At 42.1% G+C, this 18458-nt stretch overlaps 2 protein-coding genes across 5 annotated transcripts in view; both read left to right on the forward strand.

Moving 5' to 3' along the window:
• LOC113109173 (NACHT, LRR and PYD domains-containing protein 12-like) overlaps positions 1–18458 on the forward strand; it is a 1059377-nt gene that overhangs the window by 799062 nt on the left and 241857 nt on the right.
• Positions 1–18458, forward strand: part of LOC113109178 (NACHT, LRR and PYD domains-containing protein 12-like) — a 365574-nt gene that overhangs the window by 324604 nt on the left and 22512 nt on the right. The window contains exons 4-7 of one of the 5 annotated variants that reach the window (XM_026272814.1): positions 650–763; positions 9271–9384; positions 9486–11294; positions 16900–17073. The exons of 2 other annotated variants lie outside the window; for them this stretch is intronic. In XM_026272814.1, coding sequence (XP_026128599.1) covers positions 650–763; positions 9271–9384; positions 9486–11294; positions 16900–17073 — 2211 coding nt within the window. The remainder of the gene's footprint in view (positions 1–649; positions 764–9270; positions 9385–9485; positions 11295–16899; positions 17074–18458) is intronic. 2 more of the 5 variants (XM_026272816.1, XM_026272817.1) reach the window with 2 other exon arrangements.

Genomic DNA, 18458 nt, shown 5'->3' on the forward strand with positions numbered 1-18458 from the left:
TAGTGGTTCTTGAAGCACTGACTCCAGCTGCAGTCCACTCTTTGTGAATCTCCCCCACATTTTTGAATGGGTTTTGTTTCACAATCCTCTCCAGGGTGCGGTTATCTCTATTGCTTGTACACTTTTTTTCTACCACATCTTTTCCTTCCCTTCGCCTCTCTATTAATGTGCTTGGACACAGAGCTCTGTGAACAGCCAGCCTCTTTTACAATGACCTTTTGTGTCTTGTTCTCCTTGTGCAAGGTGTCAATGGTCATCTTTTGGACAACTGTCAGGTCAGCAGTCTTCCCCATGATTGTGTAGCCTACAGAACTAGACTGAGAGAACATTTAAAGTCTTTGCAGGTGTTTTGAGTTAATTAGCTGATTAGAGTGTGGCACCAGGTGTCTTCAATATTGAACCTTTTCACAATATTCTAATTTTCTGAGATACTGAATTTGGGATTTTCCTTAGTTGTCAGTTATAATCATCAACATTTAAAATAAACATTTTAAATATATCAGTCTATGTGTAATAAATGAATGTAATATACAAGTTTCACTTTTTAATGGAATTAGTGAAAAAAAATCAACTTTTTGATGACATTCTTATTATGACCAGCACCTGTATGTTAAATCAAAGGATTGACTTTAATCTCTCTCTGTTATAGTTCAGTTGATCAGAAGAGATCAGAAGCAGAGTCCAGCTGTGTGTCTGTGAGGAGTGATGCGTCTATGGGTCAACCAATAGAGTTTAAGAGTGGAGATACAAAGACTGATCTCAGGTACAGTTTTACATAAGTATTATAGTATGTCATTTTGTTTTATCAAAATAGTGTATACAGTATTTATATCTACAATATAGGAGAAATTTGTGTTGTACATTGCTAAAATATTTTTTTCTTTATCTAATATTTTATCATATACAGTGTTACACAGAGACACATTTGTGAAAGCACTCATTTCTTTTTAATATCTTTTGTGAAAAAGGGGGTAAGTGAAGTGATCCTGAAGTGCTTTTTAAAGTGATTGTTTAAATACAGTTGCAATTAGAATTCTTCAACCCACTTGACAGGCAAGACATTTTGCTGCAGAGAACACAATTTTGTGAAAACAGTTCACCAATGGCATCAGTACAATATTATTTATTAATTATTTATTAATTTATTAATACACATTTGAGTAATTCTGAGAACGTAAATAATGAGGAAAATCTAATTGGCTCTAAACGTTCATGTTAAAAAATTATTTAACCCCCAAAAGTCCAGTTTGGTGCAGAATCTTTTAACTGTTTAACTGAGAAGATGCCCAAATAAAGGCTGAAAATGAACCTGGATTTGCTGATCTTCTCAGTTAACAACGGCTCTGTGTAGTAACAGCTGCTCTATGTGAAATCACGCACCTGATAGAATTTACCGCTGATTAGAGAACCGGCTTTACTGACGAGATGCGCATTAGCGATCGGCCGATCGTGATCGGAGCACCCCTACTTTTATCCTTTAAAACCATTAAAAACACTGCTTGGAAGTGCATAGAAGCTTCTGCTGCCTACAATCCTTGCACATTCCACGCCCAAAAAAGCTTTCAGATCAATGAGAATTTTTTGTTTTCAAATTGCCACTGCTCTCTTCAAATTCAACCAAATATTTACAATCAAAATTAAATCTGGAGACTGAACAGACCACTCAAGTACATTCTGTGACTGATCCCTAACCTATGGAGCTTATATAACAAAACTATTTGATTTAATTTGTCATTTTAACAAAATTGAATATTGTGTGGCATTTAACATAGTTTTGAATTAGATTATTATTATTTTAATAGACAGGGAAGTTGTGGCCTAGTGGTTAGAGAGTTTGACTCCTAACCCTAGGGTTGTGTGTTCGAGTCTCAGGCTTGAGCAAGGCACCGAACCCCCAACTGCTCCCTGCATAAATGACTGCCCACTGCACTGTGTGTGTGTGTGTGTGTGTTTTCACTGCTGTGTGTGTGCACTTTGGATTGGTTAAATGCAGAGCACGAATTCTGAGTATGGGTCACCATACTTGGCTGTATGTCACGTAGAGCTTTGATCGGGCCCAACAAATCTAGCCCGACCCTACCCGAGCACGTTGTGTCCGAGCCTGACCCGGCCCGACACGTTCACTATAATTATGAGCCCGAGCCCAATTTAAACCAGACCATTTTTAATGTATGGCCCATTATAACCAGGGGCGGCGCCAGATTATTATTTATTTTTTTACCGCAGGTGCTGCTGTGCTACGGGGGAGCTGTATATACAGGGCCGTCGCCAGAACAAACCAAATGGGGGGGCATTTAATTTTCATAGGGGGGCACACTTTTTTTAATGATCTGAGACAGACCATAACAACAACCCATATTAGGTTATAACTAAAATAGACCACAATAGTCTTGTTTTGTTCAATTATTCAAATAAAATACTTCACCATATGATCTCAACGTCTCTACTACGGCGTGCGCACTATTGAACACTCGACATGGGAAGCAGAATGCTGCATCAGCTTTGACACTATATTCAAGCCAGTCACGAGTCTGATACCATGAAGACACAAAGGAGCGATTTTTATTATTATACAAGCGAGCAGGGTATCGCTGTAAAATGATCTGATTCGGTCCTTCATTTCCAAGATCATCAATGGCCTGCAGCTTTGGCCCAGTCACAGCCAGAGCAACGGCAATCACGTCATCACTAGTAGTAGCATAGATACAGTCGGCATCTAGTCATAGCTGGGGGCGTGGCCGGCGTGGGGGAAAACACTGCGAGCATCGTGTGTATCTGAATGGCAAAATGCACATATTTTGCACTCATTCCCAGAGACATCGAGTACAATTGTAGTCTCTTTTAACTTTAATATTCATATACACTAGTCCATATCGATATTTGATTCATTTTACAGCCCTAATATAGATGTATTCATTCAAAAATAGCCAAATCCCGTGATGTTCTGCTTTATACAAAACTCTATTTTTGACTGGATTCCGCGATTCAATCGTTTCGCAAACACAGGCGGGGTGAATTTATGAATGAAAGTGTAAAAGTTCTGACACAAAACTAAGTTGTTACGTGTCCACGTGCTTTTTAAAGTGGGTTTATGTTCGACACTAGGCTAACGTTACATAGTTTTGCTTAAGGTAGAATGATAAGGCTAATTATATATACATTCCACTTTCTGAAACAACCTTACACAGTTTTGATAACGTTAATAATGAACACGATGTTAATATAGCCTGCCTGTGATGAAATGCCGACTGCACACACACACATGCTTAGTCTTGGGATTCCACAACTTCCCTTGATCATCCTCACAGTTTATTGCTTGTAGCCATTTTGTAATCCTTTCCGGCACTGTATGTTTATTAGGAAGGATGTAGAACTTAAATTCATAATTTGTTAGTTTATTGGAGGTACAGAAAACAACACAGCAACTCTTCGGCGTGATTGTCCCATTTATTTCAATTGTCGCCAAGGCAATGTTTCCCCCCATGGGCTAAATTCACATCACGTGACGGGGCGCTCCCGGGGGCGTTCCCAGACCAACTATCTATCTATTCATAATTAGACCCGCTGCTCTGTCTACGCTGTGAACTTGTGTCTAATTAGACAAAAAATTCTTCAATCCTACCATTTCATTAGCTCCAGAGTCGTCTCCACACACGTTGGTGTTGGTCAAAGTCGTCTTTTTCACCGACGAATCTTTAAACCACTTTCTTATATCCATACTGTAGCTTTTCTGTACAAAACTGCCAAAAATGTATTCTGAGATCGCATGCAATGTGCAGCTCAGCTGCGCAAAGGAATTGTCTATAAACAATACAATACTGTATGCTTAATTAAATGAATTGCATGATTTATATATACATATACTTACAAACAAGCTGCATATTGTAATTTGAATTAATAAAACTACTAACACAAAAATAACATATTGAAAGGTCTGCTGCTGGAGACTTGCCATTGGCTGTTGTATTTGAATAATTAATGAGGTAGGTCTTTGCAAGGTTTGGGTGCTGTTTTGGGATGTTTTAACAGTCATTTATGAATATAATTATATTTAAAATTATGTTCTGTGCAATAATGCGTTGAATAATGAATTGTCTGAATCATTTCCGAAGGTAATGTGTTATGCATTTCTAGTGTTACCGTTGTAGTGATTACTGTTCCTGTGAGTAAAGTTCTGCTGAAACAACGTCAGAATCGCAATGATCTTAAATCAAGAATATGTAATATCAAAAGTCTAATGCAAGTTTGGCTAATTGTTCTGTGCGTTACGTTTACATGCCCCCCCTTGACGATGGACCTGTGTGTGTGTGTATATATATGCGTGCTGCATTTAATAAACGAGACAAAGCCAACACATATGTTGTTGTCACGGTTTTACGCTGCCTGAAGGAATACGGAGTCGAGGATAAACGGAATAAGGTTTTTAATATAAACAACACAGGGGATATCCAACATGGAGCACAGAGGTAGACACACGTAAGTAGCAAGTGATGAATGGCAAATGGCAAATGAAGACCCGACAAAACAGAACTGAAAGGACAAGGCTTAAGTACAAAGGATAATTGGGGAAACACAGGTGGATGGAATCATTAAATTAACAGGGACATGGAACACATGAGGAAGATAATAGACACACCTGGGAACTAATCAAACTAAACACGGAAGACAGAAACTGGGTTACTGGGGCAAAAACACTAAATGAGTCCAGGTGTGTGACAGCACTCCCCCCTCCCGGTAGGTGCGTCCTCGCACCGTAGAAACAACAGAGGGAGGCGTGGGTGGGAACTTGGGAGGAGGTTCCGGTGTAGGACGGACTCCCAGGAGGGGGCCAGCAGACAGGGACCACAGAAGGAGGAGCCAGGGAGGAGACGACGGAGGAAGGAGCCAGGGAGGAGACAGGAGCAGGAGGAGCCAGATGGTCCACCAGAGACCAGCCAAGACGGAGATCCAAGGTGGAGTCGACGGCGGGAGGAGCCATGGTGAAGGAGGGGTCGACGACACCAGGGGGCCGACAGGCGGAGACTGCACCGGTGGGTGAGGAGCCCAAGATGGAGCAGCACAGCCGCAGAGCCAGGGGGACGTCGAGGTTCCGGAGGGCCAAGGTGGAGCAGAAGGCTCAGGCGACCAAGGCAGAGGCAGGGTCCTGGCAGACCGCTGTGGAGCCGGAGTGACCGAGGATGGAGGTGGAACTGGAGGGAAGGAGGAGCCTGACAGAGCCGGAGGGATGGAGTGACGAGGTGGAACCAGAGGAGAGGAGTCCCGAGGCGGCGGATGGTCGACGACTGACCAAGGTGGAGCCGGACGGACGAGGGAGCCCGGTGGAGTAGGTGGGATGACAGGCCACGGTGGAGACGAGGGAGCTAAGAGCCAAGGCAGAGCCGCTGGGTCGAAGGACCGAGGAGGAGTCCAGGGCTCGGAGGCTGAAGGCGGAGACAGGGCCTTAACACGCCAAGGCGGAGCTGGAGACTGGCAGTCCAGCGGCGAACCACCGCGCCCCGATGGCGCGGACTGAGGGTGAGCTGCGGGACTGGCTGGCACCAGCAGGGATGACGAGGAACTGGCTGGTCTAGGAGGAAGAGAGAGGAGAAGGATGGGAGGAAGGACAGGAGGATCAGGACTGGACGGAACCAGCGAAAGAGGAGTAGAGGGACCAGCAGGTTTGGGAGGAGGCGGGAGAGGGAGGCTGGGAGGGAATACAGGAAACACAGAAGATTCAGAGCTGGGCGGAACCAGCGGAGACACAGAAAATTCAGAGCTGGGCGGAACCAGCGGAGACACAGAAGATTTAGAGCTGGGCGGAACCAGCGGAGACACAGAAGATTCAGAGCTGGGCGGAACCAGCGGAGACACAGAAGATTCAGAGCTGGGCGGAACCAGCGGAGACACAGAAGATTCAGAGCTGGGCGGAACCAGCGGAGACACAGAAGATTCAGAGCTGGGCGGAACCAGCGGAGACACAGAAGATTCAGAGCTGGGCAGAACCAGCGGAGACACAGAAGATTCAGAGCTGGGCGGAACCAGCGGAGACACAGGAAACTCAGGGCTGGACGGAACCAGCGGAGACACAGGAAACTCAGGGCTGGGCAGAACCAGCGGAGAAACAGAAGATTCAGAGCTGGGCAGAACCAGCGGAGAAACAGAAAACTCAGGGCTGGGCGGAACCAGCGGAGAAACAGAAAACTCAGGGCTGGGCGGAACCAGCGGAGAAACAGAAAACTCAGGGCTGGGCGGAACCAGCGGAAATGGAGCAGAGGAAATGACTGGAGGAGGTAGGAGTGGGAGACTGAGAGGGTATACAGGGGAATCAGGGCTAGACGGAACCAGCGGGGAAACAGGAATATTAGGGATTACCTCCGTAGACCAGTCCATCAGATCCAGAACTTGCTCCATATGACTTTCAGAGACTGCATATAGCTCACCCTCAGTCGCAGGAGTGTGGGCAGGGCTTTCCTCCACGCCCTCGATCTCCACGAGGACTCCCACGATGCACGGTGTTGCCGGCTCACACACCTGGTCAGTCGCGCTCTCGAGATCCTGTTCCCTGTCAATGGATTGCTCGGGCTCTGCGGCTGCGGTGGGCTCTGGCTCCGTGTGGCGTGATGGTGGCTGGCTGGTCTCTGGGTCGGGAGTGGGGCTGGCGAGGTCCTCTATGGGGCAGATGGTGAGAGATGACCCATTTCTCGCCAGAGTCCACTCCACAAATGCGGCGAAATCCTCTCGAGGACCATCTTCGGACGACAACGCTCTGCATTTGGAGTTCAGGCTGGTGTTGTAGAAGGTGCAGAGCGCGCCGTCCGGGTAGCTGGTGGCATTAGCTAATAGGAAAAACTGTCTGGTATGGTCCTCGAGAGAACGTCCTTCCTGCTTCAGCAGGAGGATGAGGAATTCGGGACGATAGAGGGGATCCATAGACACTAAGAAAAGAAAAGACTGTGAAAAAACAAAAGCAAAACGGAGGGAAGAACACGCAGTTTTCTATTTTCTCTTTTGTGGTCGGGTCTTCTGTCACGGTTTTACGCTGCCTGAAGGAATACGGAGTCGAGGATAAACGGAATAAGGTTTTTAATATAAACAACACAGGGGATATCCAACATGGAGCACAGAGGTAGACACACGTAAGTAGCAAGTGATGAATGGCAAATGAAGACCCGACAAAACAGAACTGAAAGGACAAGGCTTAAGTACAAAGGATAATTGGGGAAACACAGGTGGATGGAATCATTAAATTAACAGGGACATGGAACACATGAGGAAGATAATAGACACACCTGGGAACTAATCAAACTAAACACGGAAGACAGAAACTGGGTTACTGGGGCAAAAACACTAAATGAGTCCAGGTGTGTGACAGTTGTCACTCCCCACGACTAGTTTAAAATGTTTCCATACCTCCTATTTTCCTTCAAACTTGCTCAAAGTTAATTCTCATGTTTTTTTTTCTTTGCTCCTTCAAGCTCCATGTTGAACTTAATCTACTGAATAGTAGGCTACAGCGCGAACTTCTTTCTTTTTTATATTTTCTATTTTTTTCTACCCTCTGAATTCTTAGACTGCAAATATCCAGTTTTTAAAAATACAGCTTCAAGTTTTCAAGATGAAGAATTCAAATTCATTATTCAAAATTCTAAACACCAGAAATTGAGATTGTACAGAGAGTAGTCAGTTTATCCACAGGGAAGAGTAGATGATCCATGAAAAGTTGAACGAAGCATTTACGGTGACCTGGAGGGGACATGATTGGTTCACTTTGGCTAGTTTTGTGTTGGCCACAACATATTAGCTTGTGGTAATGTGATAATTGTGTTGATGTGGTGATATCCTGGAATTGCTGCACAGCTGCAGCTTTCTCTGGTAGTGGAAGTGTTTTGTGTGTCTCGGAGCAGACATTTCAATAGTCGCAAACAACAAGGTCACATTTGATTTGACTAAAAATAAACAGAACATTACAGAAATTTAGTATGTTATTTTTTTTATCATTTCATGAGACTTTGACTATAGCGTACACTTAATTGTATGTTTACAAAATTGTATTTTTGGCAAACCAACTCATACACGCATTCTCTGGATTTTTCTTTGTTTTTTTATATCTCTGTAAAAGATTTTTGATGGATCATCCAATGGAAAAATCCACATTTTAATTCCTCTTCATCATGTTTTCAATACTACCGACATGAGCTCAGTGAAATATTCTATTGGTTGTTAATAATCTGACCAGTAATTGTTCAGAGGCAAAAAACATATTTGATCTTTTAAATCTCTGTCTTCGCCTGCTGCGAAGAGCCATGGAACTGGCAGTATTTTGCAAATGCCAGCGAAATCGCATACTTTCCTATTAATCACAATTTGAATAGAACTTTAAATAAATTAATTTTGTCTTTGATTGTATGCAGAAAGGTTTTGTCTGCAGGAAGGTCCATTAATCATTAGTTTTTGCATCAAAGGCATCACAATTCTTGTCAAAATGACCTGATACTTCAAAGAATCCATGATATCCTACATATGGTCATGATTTCCACTTCCTGTAACAGTAAAAGATCTCTGTAACAGGACTGCTCCACTTCTGTGTTTGATAATGGAGATGTTGTTTTTCTGCTTTTAAGCTTTGCCTTTTTTGAACCAGACATACTGCTGATCCATGGGTCACTCCATAAAACATTCCTCCAGAACTGCACAGGTCTATCCACATGATTTTAGCTTGTTCAAGTCAGCGTAATGTTTTCTTGGTAATAAATGGTATTTGGCAAGATGCCTCAACATCTTCAACATCAACGAAGCCATGCTTGCCTTGTGTTCATCTTATACTCTGCACTGAAATGTTTTTCCACCTTTCATCTGGTCATCTAAAGTAATAAAAATATTTATTCTCTTCAGTTTCTCTATAGCTTTTGTGAGCGCTCTGTTAACTTCGGGCTAACTTAATAGTTTCTTAATATTTAATTAGTTTCTTAATATTTAATTAGGCATTAAGACAATTTTGCTCCCCACTATACAAATAAGTAATTAAAACAGCAATGTTGAATAATTCTGACATAGCTGTGTAAAAAAAAAATGGTAGAACTCAAAAATATGAATTATATATTGACGTTATTACTTTATATGCCAGTAATTGGTTATAGATGAAATTTTCATGAAGTCGTGGATCTTCACAACAGCAATTATTTGTAAAGGACTGCATTCTCTGCGGCGTTGAATAATTACAATTGGAACTGTAAATGAGTATTGTTAAATGTGGTAATTCAAAAGATTGAATTTAATCTCTCTCTGTTATAGTTCAGTTGATCAGAAGAGATCAGAAGCAGAGTCCAGCTGTGTGTCTGTGAGGAGTGATTGGTCTGTGAATCAGTCATTAGATTATAAGAGTGAAGATACAAAGACTGATCCCAGGTCTGATATTTCTGTAAAAGATTATTTGGTTATAATGCAGAATAAATACAATACACTGTGATCATTAGCTTATTTAATAATGCAGTATTTTAATTTTCCAGGCATGAAGTCCTCAACAGGTTTAGATCAAATCTGCTGAAGAAGTTTGAGCGTCTGTATGAGGGAACAGCGATGCAGAGAAACCCAACACTCCTGAATGAGATCTACACAGAGCTCTACATCACAGAGAGTGAGAGTGGAGAGATCAGTAATGAGCATGAGGTGAGACAGATTGAGACACAATCCAGGAGAACAGCAACAGAGGACACAGCCATCAAATGCAGTGACATCTTTAGACCTTTACCTGGACAAGACAAAGCCATCAGAACTGTGCTGACAAAGGGAGTCGCTGGCATTGGAAAAACAGTCTCTGTGCAGAAGTTGATCCTGGACTGGGCTGAAGGGAAAGAGAATCAGGACGTCCAGCTCATATTTCCACTTCCTTTCAGAGAAATCAACCTGATGAAGGACAAAACACTCAGTCTTTCAGATCTTCTTCATGTGTTTTTCCCTGAAACTAAAAAAATGGAAATATCCAGTGATGGATATAAAGTGTTGTTCATCTTTGATGGTCTGGATGAGTGTCGTCTGTCTCTGGATTTTAAGAGCGAAGTGAAAGTGTGTAATATATCTGAATCAGCCTCAGTGGACGAGCTGCTGATGAACCTTATTGTGGGGAATCTGCTTCCCTCTGCTCTCATCTGGATCACCTCCAGACCAGCAGCAGCTGATCTCATCCCCTCTGAGTGTGTCCATCGAGTGACAGAGGTACGAGGCTTCAATGAGCCACAGAAGGAGGAATACTTCAGGAAGAGAATCAGTGATCAGAGTCTGGCCGACAGGATCATCTCACACCTGAAGTCATCAAGGAGCCTCTACATCATGTGCCACATCCCAGTGTTCTGCTGGATCTCAGCCGCTGTTCTGGAGAAGATTTTGAGTCGAGCAGAGAGTGGAGAGATTCCCAAGACTCTCACTCAGATGTACACACACTTCCTGATCCTTCAGACCAACATCAAACATGAGAAGGACTATGAGAAGAAGCTGACAGATGAAGACATGATCCTCAAACTGGGGAAAGTGGCTTTTCAGCAGCTCGTGAAAGGAAACCTGATCTTCTATGAGGAAGACCTGAGAGAGTGTGGCATTGATGTGACAGAAGCATCAGTGTACTCAGGATTGTGCACTCAGATCTTCAGAGAGGAGTTGGGCTTGTATCAGGGGAAAGTCTTCTGCTTTGTTCATCTGAGCATTCAGGAACATCTAGCAGCTCTATATGTGCACCTCTCCTGGACAAACCTCAACAGAAATGTGTTTGAGTCAATCGCCAAACAGAGTTTACTGTCTAAAGTGAAGAAACCGTTTCAACTCAGTTCATCAGAACATGTTTCATTATCTGAGCTGCATCAGAGAGCTGTGAAAGAGGCTCTTCAGAGTAAAAATGGACATCTGGATCTTTTCCTGCGGTTCCTTCTGGGTTTGTCAGAGGAATCTCATCAGATTCTCCTACAACAAATAATGACACTGAAAAGAAGCAGCTCTGACAGCAATGAGACAACAGTTGAGTACATCAAGAAGAAGATCAGGACCATTAAGTCTCCAGAGAAATCCATCAATCTGTTCCACTGTCTGAATGAACTGGGTGATCGTTCACTAGTGAAGGAAATACAACAGTATCTGACATCTGGAGGAATAAAGGAAACCAACCTCTCTTCATCTCAGTGGTCAGCTGTAGTTTTTGTGTTGTTGACATCAGAAGAGGAACTGAATGAGTTTCATCTTGATAAATTTGTTAAAGGAAAGAATAATCCTGAAAATATGAAAGTTCTTCAGAAGCTGCTGCCTGTGATTAAAGAATCCAAATCAGTTCAGTAAGTATCACTGAGAACAATCACTTCACTGTTAAAGTGTTAGTTCGCCCAATTTGCAAAATTATGTCATTAATAACTCACCCTTATGCTGTTCCAAACCAGTAAGACCTCCTTTTATCTTCGGAACACAGTTTAAGATATTTTAGATTTAGTCCGAGAGCTCTCAGTCCCTCCATTGAAGCTGTGTACGGTATACTGTCCATGTCCAGAAAGGTAAGAAAAACATCATCAAAGTAGTCCATGTGACATCAGAGGGTCCGTTAGAATTTGTTGAAGCATCGAAAATACATTTTGGTCCAAAAATAGCAAAAACTACGACTTTATTCATCATTGTCTTCTCTTCCGTGTCTGTTGTGAGAGAGTTCAAAACAAAGCAGTTTGTGATATCCGGTTCGCGAACGAATCATTCGATGTAACCAGCGTGAAGCAGACCGACACACAGAGCGCCTGAACCGAACTGATTCTTTTGGTGACTGATTCTGAACTGATTCTGTGCTAGTGTTATGAGCGCGGGTAAACCGAAGGCTTGCAGTCATCGCCAATGACGCCATTACGTCGAGCGCAAAAGAACGGATGAACAGTTTTTTTCAACCGGTTTATTGAATCGAACTGTCCGAAAGAACTACTGGTGATCCGAACACCGATGCAACCGGTTCTTCACTCGTGAACGAGTCAGTCTATTGTTCGTTATCTGGCTCGGCTCGGTGTTCATCTTCAGTTCTCTCTTCACAGCAGTTCAGTCAGTGTACTGTTTGAGTAAATTAATTGGTTTGTTTGAACTCAGAGGGAGTGTCAGCCATATTAAAAAAGTTAACCGCTTAAGTCATATGTGGATTAATGCGTATTAGAGACGCGAACCGTTTAAAACGATTCGTATCGTTTCCATTTATTGGTGAGTTATTAATGTGAGTTAATTAATGACATAAGGGTGAGTTATTAATGACATAATTTTGATTTTTGGGCGAACTAACCCTTTAAAACATTAAGAAAAACACAGTTAAAGCTCATAAATCTTCAGAGCTGCAGATGTTGTCCAGAGTTTAGTGATCAGTATTTTGATGTGTTTTATATCAAATCAGTGACACCGTTAGATTCAGAGACACAGAAGTGGCATATGAATTATTTATTTTCTGTGCTGTTTTGGAGCCTCTCATCAGAACGCTCTGTTTGATGGTCAATATCACCATATAGTGCCTTTCAACCCTCACAATACTCACACAGTCTGATTTTAATTTACCATTCACTTTATGTCATGTCATAATAGTAGACACTCAAATACTATAATGAATACATTATCTGAGCTCCCACAATATATATAGGTATGATTACATTATTATTTTAAATATTAGTTAAAAATACCAAGATGACAGGGTGGACGAGCCCACGACGGAGTGGACACATAAAGCAGAACACAAAAAGCATGACAAAATATGACAAAGAAACATTTATTCAACTTAAAAAAATAGATGTATAATTACATTCTCAATCACATTTATATATATTTTTTATTACAGCTATTATCTACAGCAGATGTTTCTATAAAATGTGTGTAACGATACAACCTTTTGTACTCAATAATTTTGCCCAGGCCTGGTCCTCTCTCGTCCTTCACGGTCGTCACTCCAGTTTTATATCCTTCCATCTCCTACGTGGGACTCAAGACCGGCGGTGGGGCGCAGGTGTAGCTCATCTCCAATCACTACACCTGGCCTCACTCCTCGTTCCCACGCCTCTCGGCCCCGCCCCACTCGCCACATACCCCCATCGCCCCTCGCAGGCCGGGGGGTACCCTCGAGACTGCGCTCTACTCCACCACCCGGGGGGGACCGCTCACGGGGATCTGCAGGAACCTGGGGGTAGGACAGACGAGGCGAGAGAAAAGGAGATGGAAGGAGGAGCGACAAGGACGAGAGAGGGGAGAAAAAAAAAAAAAAAAAAATCCGGTTCCCAGACGCACTGCTGCTAGGCCCTCCACCAGCTGGGTGATCTCCTCCGCGGTGCCTGGCGGTGGCACTGGACGGCCCTCGGCGGACGGCGCGACACTCCTCCGCCGCCCGATGGACGGCGACGGCTCCTCCGGTTTTGGGCAGCCGGCAGGAGTCCCCCGTTCCCTGCCCCTCCGGATTCCTTCGCGGAGGCAGCAGGCTCCGGCCCCCTGGCGAACGGCGCCGACTCCTCCGCTCCCTCACGGACGGCAGCCGCCCCTCCATATCGTGGGCGGCCAGCAGCGAGCTCGCCCGTCCCCGGCAACTCGCTCCAGCCCACCGCCTCGAGCGTCCCTGGCGGCACATACCTCGCCTGCTCGAGGGCACCGCGGATTCACCACAGTGGCGAGGGATCTTCAGCAGCGCGTCCCTCCTTCTCCCGGGTTTCCGGCACCACTGTAAAGATAAAGGCTTCCTATTCATCGGGAAGAAGGAGGCGGGAACCGGCGCACAATCAAAACATAATTTTAATCATTCAAAAGATAAACAAAACAGCGCGTCAGCCCCTCACGGCGACTGACGCGCACAAATAAAAAGCAAACACATAAAATAATGTCCCAGGCCTGGTCCTCTCTCGTCCTTCATGGTCGTCACTCCAGTTTTATATCCTTCCATCTCCTACGTGGGACTCAAGACCGGCGGTGGGGCGCAGGTGTAGCTCATCTCCAATCACTACACCTGGCCTCACTCCTCGTTCCCACGCCTCTCGGCCCCGCCCCACTCGCCACATAGTGATATAACATTTCTATAAATTGCAATATTAACTACAAATGAATGCTATGTCCACCCTGTCATGTGTATGTCCACCCCATCGAGTCTAAGTGGCCGACAGGGTGGACATTTTTTAAACTACGAAAGGGTGGACATTTTGAGCTTCAATTAGCATATTAGCTTACAACAAACTGTGACTAGCTAAATAGTTAGTCTGGTTGTTGAAGAGAATTTGGTATATTTAAACTTACATATTTTGAAAATATTGTATTTTAATCACTTCCTGTATATTTTTGGTTTTGGCAAAACAAGTAAGCAAACTTATATGAAGAAAATTTGTCAGTTGAAAAGTCAGCTGCTACTCATCTCAGCAGTTGAAATTCCCGCCACTGAAGATATAAAAAAAAATCTGTTGTGATGATGTCACTAATGGTGATGGCCTCTTCTTAAAGGGACAGATTCCGCAATACGACAGGGTGGACAACCATTCAAGGGACATGGACAAACTCTTCTTTTTTATTAAATAAAAAATATTGTTTTTATTACAAAATGATCAATACACTCAATTTGAGTTATATCTTATTTAACAAAATATTAATAGGAACATTTTATTTTTAATTTTTTTGATTTGACTATTTTACTCTCATTCAAATTTAATGAGCAGTGCCTGGGACATAGCAAAACAACATACATCCTCTCATACAAAACTAAAGAAAATATTGAAAATGTACAGTATTGTTCAAAATAATAGCAGTACAATGTGACTAACCAGAATAATCAAGGTTTTTCGTATATTTTTTTATTGCTACGTGGCAAACGAGTTACCAGTAGGTTCAGTAGATTCTCAGAAAACAAATGAGACCCAGCATTCATGATATGCACGCTCTTAAGGCTGTGCAATTGGGCAATTAGTTGAATTAGTTGAAAGGGGTGTGTTCAAAAAAATAGCAGTGTGGCATTCAATCACTGAGGTCATCAATTTTGTGAAGAAACAGGTGTGAATCAGGTGGCCCCTATTTAAGGATGAAGCCAACACTTGTTGAACATGCATTTGAAAGCTGAGGAAAATGGGTCGTTCAAGACATTGTTCAGAAGAACAGCGTACTTTGATTAAAAAGTTGATTAGAGAGGGGAAAACCTATAAAGAGGTGCAAAAAATGATAGGCTGTTCAGCTAAAATGATCTCCAATGCCTTAAAATGGAGAGCAAAACCAGAGAGACGTGGAAGAAAACGGAAGACAACCATCAAAATGGATAGAAGAATAACCAGAATGGCAAAGGCTCAGCCAATGATCACCTCCAGGATGATCAAAGACAGTCTGGAGTTACCTGTAAGTACTGTGACAGTTAGAAGACGTCTGTGTGAAGCTAATCTATTTTCAAGAATCCCCCGCAAAGTCCCTCTGTTAAAAAAAAGGCATGTGCAGAAGAGGTTACAATTTGCCAAAGAACACATCAACTGGCCTAAAGAGAAATGGAGGAACATTTTGTGGACTGATGAGAGTAAAATTGTTCTTTTTGGGTCCAAGGGCCACAGGCAGTTTGTGAGACGACCCCCAAACTCTGAATTCAAGCCACAGTACACAGTGAAGACAGTGAAGCATGGAGGTGCAAGCATCATGATATGGGCATGTTTCTCCTACTATGGTGTTGGGCCTATATATCGCATACCAGGGATCATGGATCAGTTTGCATATGTTAAAATACTTGAAGAGGTCATGTTGCCCTATGCTGAAGAGGACATGCCCTTGAAATGGTTGTTTCAACAAGACAATGACCCAAAACACACTAGTAAACGGGCAAAGTCTTGGTTCCAAACCAACAAAATTAATGTTATGGAGTGGCCAGCCCAATCTCCAGACCTTAATCCAATTGAGAACTTGTCGGGTGATATCAAAAATGCTGTTTCTGAAGCAAAACCAAGAAATGTGAATGAATTGTGGAATGTTGTTAAAGAATCATGGAGTGGAATAACAGCTGAGAGGTGCCACAAGTTGGTTGACTCCATGCCACACAGATGTCAAGCAGTTTTAAAAAACTGTGGTCATACAACTAAATATTAGTTTAGTGATTCACAGGATTGCTAAATCCCAGAAAAAAAAAATGTTTGTACAAAATAGTTTTGAGTTTGTACAGTCAAAGGTAGACACTGCTATTTTTTTGAACACACCCCTTTCAACTAATTGCCCAATTGCACAGCCTTAAGAGCGTGCATATCATGAATGCTGGGTCTCATTTGTTTTCTGACAATCTACTGAACCTACTGGTAACTTGTTTGCCACGTAGCAATAAAAAATATACTAAAAACCTTGATTATGCTGGTTAGTCACATTGTACTGCTATTATTTTGAACAATACTGTATCTAAAGAGCCAAGTAATGCTTCTGTTATGAATAAAAAAACTTAGCCTAATATAACACACCTTTCATAGTCATTTGTATGTTGAGTTATCATGCAAACGAGTTATTTATGTTCAGGACACCAAAAGGCACCCTACAGTGATATTGACCCTTGAATAGAAGTGGAGGATTGTAGACTCAGAAGTAAACACGCACTGCTGTGATTGTAGACTCGGTGATCTATCACACTGACACATCATAGAGTAGATCATTACACAAGCTGTTGTTTTGGCAGACTGCATTAAGTATAAGCTGTTTTTCGACTAAGGACAACGTTTTTATAGTACAATGTCCTCTTATGTCAAAAGTTCACCAACCCTTTAAACTACTATTGTACAACAAAGTAATATTTATCTTAAATCAGACTCGTGTTTTTTTCTGTGACATTTTAGATCAGAACATTTTTATTTGTGTTTTGTGATTTTTGTTTGTTCTTTCTATTTACTAATGGATTAACAGCTAAACTGATCTGATCTGAGAGAGTGAAGAGTGTGTCATTGTTCTCTACAGGTTGAATTATTGTGGTGTCACAGATGAAGGTTGTTCTGCTCTGACTTCAGCTCTGAGATCAAACCCCTCACACCTGAGAGAACTGGATTTGTCTGGGAATAAAATAAGAGATTCAGGAGTGAAGCGTCTCTGTGCTGGACTGGAGGATCCTCGCTGTAAACTGGAGAAACTGTGGTAAGATTATATATGACACACTGTAAAATATTTGTATATTTATATATATAAATATTAGTCTCTTCCTGCAGCTTCAAGAACAGCTTTACTGATCAGCAGCTTCAGTGTGATTAGGAGCAGGTGTAGGGGGCTTTAGGAAGAGACACAAGGAAGGACACTAGAAGACACCATCTGTTTATAATCAACAGAATCACAGAAAGAATATGTTATTACCTACTGTTTAGTAAAGCACTGCAGTACATTGAGCTGTGAGTACTATCTGCAAGTATGAATAATATCTCACAGTGAAGGAGATCTCAGGTTCTGATATCCTTGAGTGATGGAGAAACACACAAAAACACACCACTAATCTGTACATATTAATTCAAATCAAAATAGCATTATAAATCTCAGCTGTGAATGGTGTGATTAAACATTAGACAGACTATTTGCAGGGATGTGATTTTTCCAGCTAATACGGTTTTCCATATAGGAGTGTTTTTTTTTTAGGTAAGTGGGGTAGGTTGGTTGCTATTCGATGATTGTAATCACACAAATAGCCTTAAGCTATTACCTTAATAAAGTGTGAAAAGAAAAATCATGGACAGAATGGTCCTGAGAGCGCTGCACGAGTTCGGGCCGTCATCTGCAGGACAGTTTAAGCGTTCAAAGCGCAAAAGCGAGCAGAATCCACACTGAAACGTGTTACTTGACCTGACTTTTTATTAATGGTGATGAGAATTTCAGATTGGTAGTGCTGTCATAAAATTCACAACAGTTGTGCTGTAATTATACAGTCATGGCCAAATATATCGGCACCCTTGGTAAATATGATCAAAGAAGGCTGTGAAAATTAATCTGCATTGCTTATCCTTTTGATCTTTTATTTAAAAATTTAATGTATCCTTTCATTGGATACTAAGAATTTAAAATGGGGGGAATTATCATTATGAAATAAATGTTTTTTTCTCTAATACTAGTTGGACACAATTATTTGGCACCCCTAGAAATTCTTATGAGTAAAATATCTCTGAAGTATATTCCAATTCATATTCACAATTTTGAGCACTTCAGCGTGATTATAAACATGAAATCATCCAGCTCTGGCTTCCTGTTTCACAGAAATATAAAGAGGGAAACAAAGCCCAAATTCCCTTAATCATCTATCAAAATTTGAAAAACCAAAGAATATATTTCTGATGTGCAGCAAAAGTTGACTGAGCTTCACAAATTACTCATCAAAGAACTCTGAAGTGACAGCTGATAATGTGAAGCGCTGCTGGCTAAAGAACGCTGTGTGTTTCATGCGTGCTATAATAGTAACTGCTACCAGAGTGAATGAATGCATCATTCAATGGCGCTCTGTAAATCGCGTTATTGGTTTGAGTAGCTTATCTTATCTTATT

The sequence above is a fragment of the Carassius auratus genome, chromosome 9 (genome assembly GCF_003368295.1).
Source record: "Carassius auratus strain Wakin chromosome 9, ASM336829v1, whole genome shotgun sequence".
NCBI classification, from domain to species: Eukaryota; Metazoa; Chordata; class Actinopteri; order Cypriniformes; family Cyprinidae; genus Carassius; species Carassius auratus.